Source organism: Ranitomeya variabilis, chromosome 1 (assembly GCF_051348905.1).
Source record: "Ranitomeya variabilis isolate aRanVar5 chromosome 1, aRanVar5.hap1, whole genome shotgun sequence".
NCBI classification, from domain to species: Eukaryota; Metazoa; Chordata; class Amphibia; order Anura; family Dendrobatidae; genus Ranitomeya; species Ranitomeya variabilis.
In genome coordinates this window covers 1,161,083,635-1,161,097,476 of record NC_135232.1, presented here as the reverse complement: position 1 = coordinate 1,161,097,476, position 13,842 = coordinate 1,161,083,635, and the positions used below count along the sequence as shown (strand labels likewise).

General features: G+C 43.9%; 1 protein-coding gene across 2 annotated transcripts; it reads right to left on the bottom strand.

The window, feature by feature from the left end:
• Positions 1 to 219: 219 nt before the first annotated feature.
• On the bottom strand, positions 220 to 13,040 carry LOC143793446 (uncharacterized). 2 transcript variants are annotated; one of them, XM_077280417.1, is made up of 5 exons: positions 12,908 to 13,040; positions 4,677 to 4,967; positions 3,499 to 3,774; positions 3,129 to 3,251; positions 220 to 2,055 (listed from the first exon to the last, which is right to left on the bottom strand). In XM_077280417.1, exons 1-5 carry the CDS (start codon positions 12,972 to 12,974, stop codon positions 1,739 to 1,741), a joined length of 1,074 nt encoding a protein of 357 aa, XP_077136532.1. In that variant the 5' UTR covers positions 12,975 to 13,040; the 3' UTR covers positions 220 to 1,738. The 2 variants fall into 2 exon arrangements, with proteins under 2 accessions (XP_077136532.1, XP_077136531.1); XM_077280416.1 differs by lacking the exon at positions 12,908 to 13,040 and adding an exon at positions 11,519 to 11,624 and having other exon boundaries at positions 222 to 2,055.
• Positions 13,041 to 13,842: the final 802 nt, after the last annotated feature.

Here is a 13,842-nt window from a genome sequence, read left to right as displayed (position 1 = left end):
ACTTTCCATTTCCCTTAAATATAGAAAATCTGTGTCCAGAAAAGTTTGATCAATTAAAATGTCAAATTAATTAACCCGACTGGTAAAAACCATAAGGAGGAACAGAAATCATAAAAATTGCTGAAAAATGATAAAAAAGTGCTTTAACTACCCCAAGATAGGGTCAATAAAATGACAACTCACCACAGAAAAAAGCACAAACCCTGAGTGAAGGACCGACCGTGATAAAAGCATTTTATTAATTTACAGTGTTGAAAATACAATCATAATGCAGGTAAAGTGTTATTTTGTTTTAGCGACCGGTCCTAAAAAGCAAAATACATTTTTTCCTTCTTTTTATTTTCCTTTTGTTACATTTTGATTAATTGAAATAATTTGCTTTTATTCACCATTGTTTTCTACACAGCGCCACACACAATCCTGATGGATTTTCTGCATCATAGGGTTAATGACATATTGAAGTCGGTATATAGCGGAGCGATGGACGGCAGGACGGTTGTCCCTGGGGAAGAAACGCGTGGGACTGTGCGGCCCATTGGCCACTAGAAGCCGCCATCCAGAGACAGTGGTGACGTCCCCCGCTCAGCAGTGGCCGGAGCGCACGCCCCGCACACATGATCCTCCTTCACAGTCTTTCTCTCTTGGACGTGGGGCAGATGATCAGTTTTATCTTCTTTTGCTGCCTCACGTGGTATTTCAGGTTCCATCTCTTGTTTCTTCATCTCCTTTGCTCATGAGCTTTGCTTCTTGTCAGAGGGGCTGTAGACCATTTACGTACTGGAAAACGGGGAAAATTCCAAGTGTAGTGAAATGGTGAAAACCCCATTCATTGTAAGAATAACCTGGAGCCACGATTCTGCAGCCCCGCTCCACCATGGCCAAGACCAACTTCAATTACATTTTTATTGGAGAGCTGAAATTAAACTTTTGACGCCTCGTTCTCAGACATAGAAGATTTATATTTTCTGTCATATTATTGATATATTTTCAGAGAAGTGCCCCCACTGCCATTGTAACCCATCAGGGCCGCGCAATCGCCTTCTGGAGGGCCAAAGGGGGCCAAAGGGGGCCGGTGTACTTGCTCCATTTAACTATCGCTGTCAGTGATCAATAATGGCAGGATCACTGTTATTTATTTTCCTTCATCTCTCCCAAAAAATGGAATTATAAAAAGATCAGGCCGCCGTATGGACCTTGAAGTGGTGGCAATAAAAGCTACAGCTCATCCCGCAATCACAGGAACCTCCCTCACCGATGTGTGGGAGGAAGAATAAAGACGTCATGGCTCCCAGAATACGGCCACTGAAGACCATCACTTAAGAGGTTTTTACATTTTTTTAAAGTAGCTCAAGAAAAAAAGCAAAAAAACAACATAAACCTGGAATCACCATAACCGAGCTAAGACACCGAGCAAAGCGACCACAAGATGTCACCAATGAAGGTCGTAAACGCAAATCCCCCCAAACAATCTAGACATATTATTTTTACAGTCAGATCTTTCAGTACATTTTATAGTATTCTGAATGGGACAAACCGACAGCCGGTCCTGCTACAATTGAGCCCTCATATGGCTGCCGACGGAAAAAGAACCCAGTCATGGATTGTGGAAAGTGAGGAGCAACGTTCTCGCTCCCTATCTCTTCTGATACGTGACTCTTCATGTTGGCCTCCAGCCCTAGTCACCGCAGACGTGGACTATCATCATATAATGTGATCGCGCTCAGGTATCTATACAGCGTCAGCTGACCGCTTCCTGGTCGGAGGAGGCTCTGCTCAGCTCTGGATACATACTGGACGCCCCTTCTGAGCCACATTGACCTGGGTCCAGGCAGCTTGGGGAATCTTCTTCGGGAGGCGGCTCCACTAAACTGTCATGGTTCTCATCTTCTTCGGGTCCTCTTTCATCATTGGTACGAACATCACAGGGTGGTGTTCTTCTTCCATCTCCAGGAGTTTTATTAAGTAGCGGAAGCCCAGACTCCGATGCATCTTCTGGCATCACATCTGCAGACTCTCCAGAATCATACCCAGACTTACTTCCTCTACTTGTTCGACCTGGAAAAACAAGAAGGAATGTTTGATCTTATTGTCTTACATAAGAGTCAATGAGACGATGGACCTACGTCCATCATACAGATGGGGCAGTGGAAAGGTCCATTTCTCAGTTTCCTACCAACATTTCCCTAATCTGCTCATAAAAGAACTTACACCAACTGCGGGGGCCACCTGGCCATGATCCACCCCTAGTCAGACTGTATTGGGGCTCAGTGTCGTATGTAGCCATGATGGAGCTTCTGTGGAGGTTCATGGAGCCACTACTGTACCCCAATGTCTCAGGTATCACAATAATGATGGCTGCTCCATCTGATGTTGTACTGAGGAACTGTCCGACCCTCAGATCAATGTGAACACCTACTTTGTGGTTACAAATTTGTTTTGCTTTTTTGCTGCATCTGAGACCATTGCACAGTGGTCTGTAGTGGAATGCTCAACACCTCAGGTCTATGGACCCCCGAGGGTCCTTAGTGATACTGTTCTATAGTTACTGTTCTTATTGGGCATTGATTATGTTGGTTCTAAAGATCTTGCAGATCGTGGCTCCATCTTTGCGGTCGCCGCTCAAACCTTTTGGATTCAGGGAAGTGAATGAGTCTTGTGGATGTCACTAGACTGGAGGCAAAGTGAGGTCCCAAGTGCCCGGCTCTCTGTCACCTGGAGAACTAGAAAACAGGGAGCCCATTGATTTCTAGCTTTGCAGGTCAACTTAGTGTCCGGATTCAGACACCGGCCGCTGGCTATGGCAGATGTAGAAGAAAAGGGCAACCTACTCCACCACCAGACGATGTCTTCACCACTATGCACAAGTCCCACCACCAAGACGTACGCAGCTCTCGCAGAACACAAGAACATGTCCTCCTGTGCTGACATATGGAGCTGCAGCAGATCTGGTCACTTGTACGTAATCCCAACATTCAGGGAATAAGAGGCTTCTGGGGATGGAGGGGATCAGGATTCCCACCACTGACTGAGATTCCACCACCCAAGAACGATGAGTGGTCCTGTATACAGATCTATGCTGAAGCCACATCACAATGTCCCATCCTGCAGGAAAGGTGCGCAGCACTTACATTTCTTGTAACCGAGGACAAGACCAAGAACGATGGCGATGACTGCAATGATGATGAAGATGACGATGAAGATGATAACGCTCCAGTTGTGAAGATCCAATGTTGCTTTCTTACAGATTTCATCTAGAAGATAATCAGACATCATGGATTATGTATTACTACCACCAAGTGGTCACCGCTCTCCATGATGAACCACAGAGACCAGGAACCACATCCTGGTGATGAGACCTGGCCCCATTTATAGGCACAACCTCGTCATTCACTTCACTGATGACAGTTTTCACTACTTTCATTCAAACAGTAAAATATAGAAAAAGCATCAAGTCCTGCATATGAGAAGGTTCCCAATGCTGGAGATATAATGACATACCGGGAGCCAGTACTGTGATCGCTGCAGAAGTCTTGGCACCTAAGGGGTTCGATGATTTACAAGTGTACAACCCACGAAAACCAGGATCCCAGAAGTCTACAGACAAGTATCTGGAGCGGTCGATGGTGGTGATGTTCTCAGTGATTTCTCCTCCATCTCTTAGTAATGTCACATTGAGTGGCCCCGATCCCTGGACGCTGCACTCCAGGAGGACGAGACATTGAGCCCCATGTATTGTGCCATTCACCTTCCGCAGAGTCGGCTCATTCACTGGTTCTGTAAGAAGACAGAGTAGTATGGTGAGAAGACTATCAGCCAGCCTTCATCTCGCCTTATAGAGGAGCCTCTCTATAGAAGCTCCTCCATATGTGACCTGATATCTGTCCTCACTGGCTACATTGCTGGTCCACACTCCACAGTGCTGCTCTTCCCTCCTTATCTGTGTTATAGTAGTATCGTCCGGTCATTGTAACAACCGGCAGATCCCAATGATGTCTCCTCGGTATGGACATCACCCTCCAGATCCTGCCCGAGCCTCTATAGTGCTATTCTGACAGCTCATCCTGACTTTGGTCCCAAACGTTCCAGTCCTGTCTTTGTCTCCTGTGGTTCCATTCTTGATACCTCGATGTTCTCCCTATGTTCATCTAGTTTTGTCTATGACTTGTCATCCCGGGTACTTTCACCCACCATAGCCTGCCTTCCCAGTACTGACCCGGACTATCGGTACCTCTGTATCCACATCCTGTATCCACGCCTGTGCCTAATACCATGTACACGTATACACACAGAGGCTGGGACCAAGGGCCCAACCAGGAAAGTCCATACCTAGACTGGTGAAGGGTTCTTTAGACTCCGCACCTTGGTTTAGCGATTGCCAAACTGGATGCGGTATAATTGTCCCACTGTCTCGATTAATTTCGTATCACAAATATTTCAGACAAATAAACCCAAAGTCATCACCTTCATCTGTACAAAGATATAGGGGATTAGTATTAAAATGCAACAAATGAAAGCAGCCGACCGATGTCCACACATACGGCACAAGCACAACCACCACACACTATTCACAGCAGATGGTCCTCACTTTACCTTGGGCAGGTCACACTGGGTTGGGATTGCATGTTACATCCTATGATTGAATGCTGAGAGTTGGAGGGTTAGTCTACCGGACTCACCAATCACAAGGAGATGGATGACGGCCACCACTTTCAGGTTCACCACTTGCTCATACGTGCCGCTGTCGCCTTCTGTCAGGTTTCTCATCTCAATTTCTCCAGTTCTTGCGGAGAAGTGGACACGATGGGTATATGGTGGTCGGACATTCTCGCTGCCGTGATAAGTCACTATGAGAACGTGGCTGAGTTTTCTGAGATCATATACGATATCTTTAGAGATATTTACTGGAGGGAAAGTCATGGAAGATCCAATGGCTCTGTACATCTGATGTGGCCTGGTAACAGCATTTCCTAAAGAGACATAAAAAGAACAAAGTTACAAAACTCCTAACGTAAGTAAAAGCTGCAACTATGGAAACACTTTACAGGAAAAGAGAGCTCTGCTGTGGTGTCTGTGGCAGTAGGACTGAACATCAGGTTGGGTCTATCCCCCTTCCCCATTAGTGATGTGCTGCACAGGGTCAGGAAAGCAAAAGAGAAACCAAACCAGAGAAACAAGAGGCTACAGATACAAGAATGAGAGGTGCCCGGCTTAGATAACCCCAGGGTAAACTGTGCAAGCAGGCAGGATCAGTATAAAACCAACTCAACGACCTACATTACCACAAGAATGAGATGTGACACTGATCTCTCCTTCAAACCACATATCCAAACCCTTTCCACTTCCTGCCGCCTCCAACTCAAAAATATTTCACGGATCCGTACATTCCTAAACCAAGAATCTGCAAAAACCCTAGTCCATGCCCTCATCATCTCCCGCCTCGACTACTGTAACCTCCTGCTCTGTGGCCTCCCCTCTAACACTCTCGCACCCCTCCAATCTATTCTAAACTCTGCTGCCCGACTAATCCACCTGTCCCCCCGCTATTCCCCGGCCTCTCCCCTCTGTCAATCCCTTCACTGGCTCCCCATTGCCCAGAGACTCCAGTACAAAACCCTAACCATGACGTACAAAGCCATCCACACCCTGTCTCCTCCATACATCTGTGACCTCGTCTCCCGGTACTTTCCTGCACGCAACCTCCGATCCTCACAAGACCTCCTTCTCTACTCCCCTCTTATCTCCTCTTCACACAATCGCATACAAGATTTCTCTCGTGCATCCCCCCTACTCTGGAACTCTCTACCACAACATATCAGACTCTCGCCTACCATCGAAACCTTCAAAAAGAACCTGAAGACCCACCTCTTCCGACAAGCCTACAACCTGCAGTAACCACCAATCGACCAAACTGCTGCACGACCAGCTCTATCCTCACCTACTGTATCCTCACCCATCCCTTGTAGATTGTGAGCCCTCGCGGGCAGGGTCCTCTCTCCTCCTGTTCCAGTTGTGACTTGTATCGGTCAAGATTATTGTACTTGTTTTTATTATGTATACCCCTCCTCACATGTAAAGCGCCATGGAATAAATGGCGCTATAATAATAAATAATAATAATAATAATGTGCCCAGCACAAAAGTGCACAACTGTCCTGTCCTTGTATGGAAACCGATGTGGAGACAAGCCAAGAATACCAGCTGTCTACTATCCTAAATGAATGAGAGACAATAGACACAACAACTCAGGACTATCCAGTCCATGGATGGTGACCAGTATGGAGCCAAGCCAAGAATAGCAGCTGTCTACTACACTACATGAATGAGAGACAATAGACACCACAACTCAGGACTATCCAGTCCATGTATGGTGACCAGTATGGAGCCAAGCCAATAATACCAACTGTCTACTATCCTACATGAATGAGAGACAATAGACACAACAACTCAGGACTATCCAGTCCATGGATGGTGGCCAGTATGGAGCCAAGCCAAGAATACCAGCTGTCTACTATACTACATGAATGAGAGACAATAGACACAACAACTCAGGACTATCCAGTCCATGGATGGTGACCAGTATGGAGCCAAGCCAAGAATACCAGCTGTCTACTACACTACATGAATGAGAGACAATAGACACAACAACTCAGGACTATCCAGTCCATGGATGGAAAACAGTATGGAGCCAAGCCAAGAATACTAGCTGTCTACTATACTACATGAATGAGAGACAATAGACACAACAACTCAGGACTATCCAGTCCATGGATGGAGACCAGAATGGAGCCAAGCCAAGAATACCAGCTGTCTACTATCCTACATGAATGAGAGATAATAGACACAACAACTCAGGACTATCCAGTCCATGGATGGTGACCAGTATGGAGCCAAGCCAAGAATACCAGCTGTCTACTATCCTACATGAATGAGAGACAATATACACAACAACTCAGGACTATCCAGTCCATGGATGGTGGCCAGTATGGAGCCAAGCCAAGAATACCAGCTGTCTACTATACTACATGAATGAGAGACAATAGATACAACAACTCAGGACTATCCAGTCCATGGATGGTGACCAGTATGGAGCCAAGCCAAGAATACCAGCTGTCTACTATCCTACATGAATGAGAGACAATAGACACAACAAATCAGGACTATCCAGTCCATGGATGGTGACCAGTATGGAGCCAAGCCAACAATACCAGCTTTCTACTATCCTACATGAATGAGAGACAATAGACACAACAAATCAGGACTATCCAGTCCATGGATGGATACCAGTATGGAGCCAAGCCAAGAATACTAACTTTCTACTATCCTACATGAATGAGAGACAATAGACACAACAACTCAGGACTATCCAGTCCATGGATGGTGACCAGTAAGGAGCCAAGCCAATGATACCAGCTTTCCACTATCCTGCATGAATGAGAGACAATAGACACAACAACTCAGGACTATCCAGTCCATGGATGGAGACCAGAATGGAGCCAAGCCAAGAATACCAGCTGTCTACTATCCTACATGAATGAGAGACAATAGACACAACAACTCAGGACTATCCAGTCCATGGATGGTGACCAGTATGGAGCCAAGCCAAGAATACCAGCTGTCTACTATCCTACATGAATGAGAGACAATAGACACAACAACTCAGGACTATCCAGTCCATGGATGGAGACCAGTATGGAGCCAAGCCAAGAATACCAGCTGTCTACTATCCTACATGAATGAGAGACAATAGACACAACAACTCAGGACTATCCAGTCCATGGATGGAGACCAGTATGGAGCCAAGCCAAGAATACTAATTTTCCACCCCATCCGGCTTTCTTATTTACTCGGTGTCCCCGCATGATACAGCGGCATGGGCTCTTATACTAATATAGTCATGTGTGTAAATTAATTTGTATATTTAATAAAATAATTTTGGGCTTAATATACTCGATTGTTTGGGCTTTATTCCATGTCCCATTTCTGTGAGTTGAGTGATGTACCAGCAGAATAGTGATTGCAGCTCTGAAGCTTAGGACAGTCTGCTTCTGCTGCTCTTTATCGGGGTACCGGGTGTCAGGATACCAGTGATGAAATATCTGGGGGTTGCAGTTTCTGAATATTTGGGTGGGAAGAGGAATCTATGTTTCCCTTTCACTTTGAGTCATGAGGTTTTCATTTCTGCATTGTTTCACTATTACACACAGGGGAGGGACAGCTGGTATATAAGACGGTAAGTCCGGTACTTTCCACAGTACCGAGGACACAGCTTCATGGACCAGGCACCAGGTAATGATCATCGACTCCTGAGACTGGAGGTAAGAAAATCTACAAATACTCTACAGAACCAGAGCTCACACAGAACAGACAGAACCAAAGCTCCAACAGAACCAATGGACAGAACCAGAGCTCCAACAGAACCAGAGCTCCATCGGAACCTGTGGACAGAAGAAGAGCTCCAACAGAACCAATGGACAGAACCAGAGCTCCAACAGAACCAGAGCTCCATCGGAACCTGTGGACAAAAGAGCTCCAACAGAACCAATGTACAGAACCAGAGCTCACACAGAACCTATGAAAAGAACCAGGGCTCCAACAGAACCAATAGACAGAGCCAGAGCTCACACACAGAACCAATGGACAGAACCAGAGCTTCAGTAGAACCTATGGACAGAACCAGAGCACCAACAAAACAGACAGAACTAATAGACAGAACCAGAACTCTAGCACAACCTTTGGACGGATCGAAAGCGTCACCAGAAGCATACAGGATTAAAACAGAGCTCCAGCAGAAACTATGGACAGAACCAGAGCTCCACCAGAACCAATGGACAGAACTAGATCTCCACTAGAATCATTCTGGACTAAAATAGAGCTATATCAAAAGTAATGGACAGAACTAGAGCTCCAACAGAACTAATGGACAGAACTAGAGCATCACCAGAAGCATACTGGACTAACACAGAGCTCCACCAGAACCAATGGACAGAGCTAGAGCTCAATTAAAACATACTGGACTAAAAGAGAACTACATCAAAACCCATAGATGGAACCAGAGCTCCAACAGAACAAATGGATAGAACAAGAGCTCCACCAGATGCATACTGGACTAATATAGAGCTCCACCAGAACCAATGAACAGAACCAAAGCTCCAACACAACTTAAAGATAGATCCAGACCTCCTCCAGAACCTATGGACAGAAATGGAGCTCCAACAGAACCAATAGACAGAACTAAAGCTCCACCAGAAGCATACTGGACTAAAATAGAGCTCCACCAGAACCAATGAACAGAACCAAAGCTTGAACACAACTTATAGATAGATCCAGAACTCTTCCAGAACTGATGGACAGAAATGGAGCTCCAACAGAACCAATAGACAGAACTAAAGCTCCACCAGAAGCATACTGGACTAAAATGGACCACCAGACCCGATGGACAGAACCAATGCTCCAGCATAGCCAGTGAACTTAACAAGAGTTCCACCAGAATCGATGAGCAGAGCCAAAGCTCCAACAGAACCAATAGACTGAACCAGAACTTCACCAGAACAAATGGACAGAAACAGAGCTCCATCAGACCCAATGGACAGAACCAGAGCTCACCAGAAGTATTCTGAACTAAAATAAAACTGGACCAGAACCAATGGACAGAACCAAAACTGCAACAGAACCTATGAACAGAACCAATGTTCTAACACAACCTATTGACAGAAACAGAGCTCCAACAGAACCAATGGACAGAACCAGAGCTCCAACAGAACCAATGGACAGAACCAGAGCTCCATCAGAACCAATGGACAGAACCAGAGCTCCACCAGAAGCATACTGGACTAAAATAGGGTTCCCGGGAACCAATGCACAGAACCAAAGCTCCAGCAGAATCAATGGACAGAAAAAGAGCTCTGAGAGCAAGAAACCCAACAGAACCAATGGACAGAGACCAGAACTTCACCATAAGCAATGGACAAAACTAGATCTCTGCCATAAGCAGAGTGTATATACTAAAACAGAGCTCATAAGAACCAACAGACAGAATCAGCGCTCCATCAAAAGCATACTGGAGTAAAAAAGAGCACCACCAGTACCAACAGCAAAACCAGAGCTCCATCAGAAGCATACTGGACTAAAACACAGCTCTGCTCAAACTAATGGATAGAACAAGAGTTCTACCTGAACCAATGGAGACAACCAGAGCTACAGCAGAACCAACAGAAAGAACAAGAACTCCACCATAAGCAGAACCAGAGCTACGGCAGAAGCACGGCTAATGGAGAGAAGGAGGACTCCACCAGAACAAAAACCAGAATTCAAGAGCAGTCTGGTATCGTACACAGCCCATCAGGACTATGATAGGATAGATTGGGTTTGGTATTTATAAATATCAGGCAGTCACTGACTGGTGAGATGGTACAAGGTCCGTGGATGGACTACAAAGGTGAGTGATGGGATTGTGAGTGCAGGACCATGACCTTGCTGACGCTTATTGTACTACAATAGCCGTGGAATGCCTCCATTCTCCTAATACTTCATTATTTATTTACATAGCACCTCCTTATCATACAGCACTGTACCTAGCAGTAGAAAATGGGGTAATAGATAATAATACCCTCTGTAAGTTAGTTCCTAGATACCTCAGTTGCCCTAATAATTGGATGAGAGTACCAATGTAATGTATACTCCTGCATTATAAAAACAAACCAATTTACTGCAAATATAATTATTTATTGATTCAATACATGAAACATGAACATTTAAAAATAAAAAAGGAAGAAGGAGGCTGAGGTTCAACATGACCAGTTGCATCAATCACTAAAATATGTACATATTTACAGTATTGTAATATTACATTGTTGATGTAATAATCATATAGCTGTGTTACATAAAGGCACACAATATAAAAAAATTAAGGAAAGAGAGCTGAAGCCAGATAATCTTAAAATGGCAAGCGCTATAAATGCTGCATGACTATCCACATTCACCAAACTCATTATTATAAAAATTATTTGTTCATATTAAGTTGAGGTGATTATGGACCCCATGGCAGTCCCCTAATAAAAAAAACTTACTTTCATGTTAGAAGCTAAAGTTACATAGAAAAGTGTCTTTTGCACTTATGATAAGTCACATATACTGTAGGGAGGTTACATTTATACCACACTGATATCACTGGGACCCAACACAACTGATTTACAGTAGCCATTGACACACAACAATGTAGAAACCTATATGATGTTCTGTGTGGGACCTTATGATCTCAGTCATGCAGTGTGGCTATATCTTACACAGTAGAGGTCATAGCAGCTAATTAAGAAATTGAAATTAAAACTACCGTTGAACCCCTTTGATTATGTTTCACCACTGGGACCGAAAATCCATTAGATATATTTTTGCAGCAGAATGAGCTCATAACTAGTTACTCAGCGAGCTCAGCCTCGGTGACCACAGTAGTCCAACACCTGACATATAAGTACAAGCAGCATCATATACATACACAACTATATAAAGCAAGCAGTCCTAACCATAAGTAGCAAAAGCAATAAATACAAGTATTGGAAGGAACGTGGGGGGCATCGTACTGAAAACAGTCTACGGGAGATGATGAAAGATGATTTGATCTGAGACTTTCTGCTTTAATAAGAATTGAAAATCCCCTTATTATGTAATATATAGGAAAGCTGTCAGTGATGTCAGTAATTCAGGAATTTATGAGTCACTCATTTCCCATAAATGATCAAAGCGAGATCATGGCTCATGCAGCACGTCCGCCTTACTGATTGTTTTCTCTTTCTACTTTATTACATGTTGTGACCCCCTTTAGGACCCACTTTTTATAAACCTGTTGTTTGGGAAGTGAGGAGAACACTTGGTAAATTCTGACAATGTTGTGATGATACATTACACATGCTGAAAAACACACAAAATGTACTTTTCCTTATTTTTTCACCTTCACCTACAATATATCTAAAATTTGTGAATATTCTACAAAGTGCGATGAGAAATCATATTTATATAAGATGAAATTGTGGCCTAATTCTGGGACTGCTCTGTACAGCATGCAGAGCGTCACTTCTCAATTTTTCTTTTAACCTTAAAAATAAAACTTACCTAAAACATCGTACAATGATAGCTATAGAAAGCCTCCGTACTTCATATAGTGCATACTAATATAATTATCTATCATGATGTGCTGTTCTGCACAATACACAGCAGTAAAGGGTGTGGACTATAATACGGTGTATATGGGAAAAAGACCCTGAATGTAAAGAGAAACAAGGAGAAGAAAATCATGACCAGGGTGAGATTATAACCTAAGACACTCTAAATACAGTATGTCATCGTACTAAAAACTATTTGTATAATATTGGGTAGATTACAGTCATGGGGTAGTAATAGACCCCATGGCAGTTCCCTGACATTTAAACTTATCCTCATCTTAAAGACAAAAAATCTTTATAGAAAAGCATTTTTTGCACTTAAAAGCGAGTCACTTGTAGTGTAGAGAGGTTTCATATATCATATCCATATATCCATATTCAATGGACCCCAAACATGTTAAGTAGAAATGGACACACCGTAATGTACATTCCTATGTTTGTATATATCATTATCCTTTGTTTGAACACATAGTGAGCATTGTTATGTGTTATAACGTCATTTCATTAAATGTCATGTCATAGCAATTAAGAAACAAAAACTGAAACCACCATTCTTCCCCTGTGACCATGGTCTTCCCCATGAGCACTTAAAACCTCAGGCAGATATTATAACTGCAGAATAACAACCCACATGTGACAATGGTGAGAACTAGAGGCTTTATCCAGGGAGCTCTCACTCAATAGCCACAGTAATACTGCACCTGATCTTTATGTCTTATACAGAAAGGGCTACGCACGGCTTGTGATTCTCACCTCCATCTGCCCAAATAATGAGCAGTAAATACGGGAACATGGGGGGCTTCATGCCTGCAGCAATCATTGTCAGCGTGTTCTTCAATGAGGAGCCAGGAGCTAATGATGAAAGAGTGAATCACTGAAGTCATGTGCCTTATTATAAGACCGGCAGCAAGTTATTAAGGAGGGGGAACTCCTATCTTGCCAATCACCAGGCTTAAACATCACACCACCTTCACACCTTCTTTTCATCATCCACCATAGGAATCTTTATTTTTGGGCTTAAAGGAACAGAGCTTAAGTAGGGTGAATGCAGAAATACGGCATACTGCATTTTGGAGATTTCCAAAACTCGCCCTCGTGTGTCCATGTGCACACTGACAGCATGAGCCTGTATGCACACAGTGAAGTTACGTGCACGCACATATGACAGCTGCGCTCAGTCAGCGCACATTTTAGGAAGCAAGAGCCAAGAGGCGTCATGTCTGAAGCGGGGAAGGTCCACAACATGCAAGATAAGGGTGCGTAAAGGTGCAGCGAACTATTGGGCACACCAAGGGTCCACCGAAGCCCCCGCATTTGCATTCAAATTAAAATTTTCTCAGGCACTGTACGTCTAACAGGGTCAGTGCTTGTGTGTATATTATGGGGGATGAGTCCTCAATGTTACCGTATAGCTTGTGAGATATAAATTATCAAAGGGGTCCAAAATGTAGTTAAGCAATGGCACTTCGCATCAACATGAAATCTAGAACCACAGTGTAAGTACACCCAGGGAAATGAAGACATCCATTAAGGTAAAATATACAATTTTTAATTAATATTAAAAACATAGTACACTAAACAAGTAAAAAAGCAGAGTGTCTCAGAGCCCTATGGCTATATAGGAAGACGCCAGGGGAGAAACGCGCGTCGGGGTGAGGAGACGCCAATCCAAACTCTCCAGATGAATC

Excerpts from the sequence above, each read along its gene's own strand:
- LOC143793446 (XM_077280417.1), bottom strand. The coding sequence starts at position 12,974 with ATGATTGCTGCAGGCATGAAGCCCCCCATGTTCCCGTATTTACTGCTC. Across the intron at positions 3,775-4,676 it reads CATCCATCTCCTTGTGATTG|AACCAGTGAATGAGCCGACT; the intron begins GTGAGTCCGGTA and ends GTCTTCTTACAG. Across the intron at positions 2,056-3,128 it reads TGTCCTCGGTTACAAGAAAT|GTCGAACAAGTAGAGGAAGT; the intron begins GTAAGTGCTGCG and ends TTGTTTTTCCAG.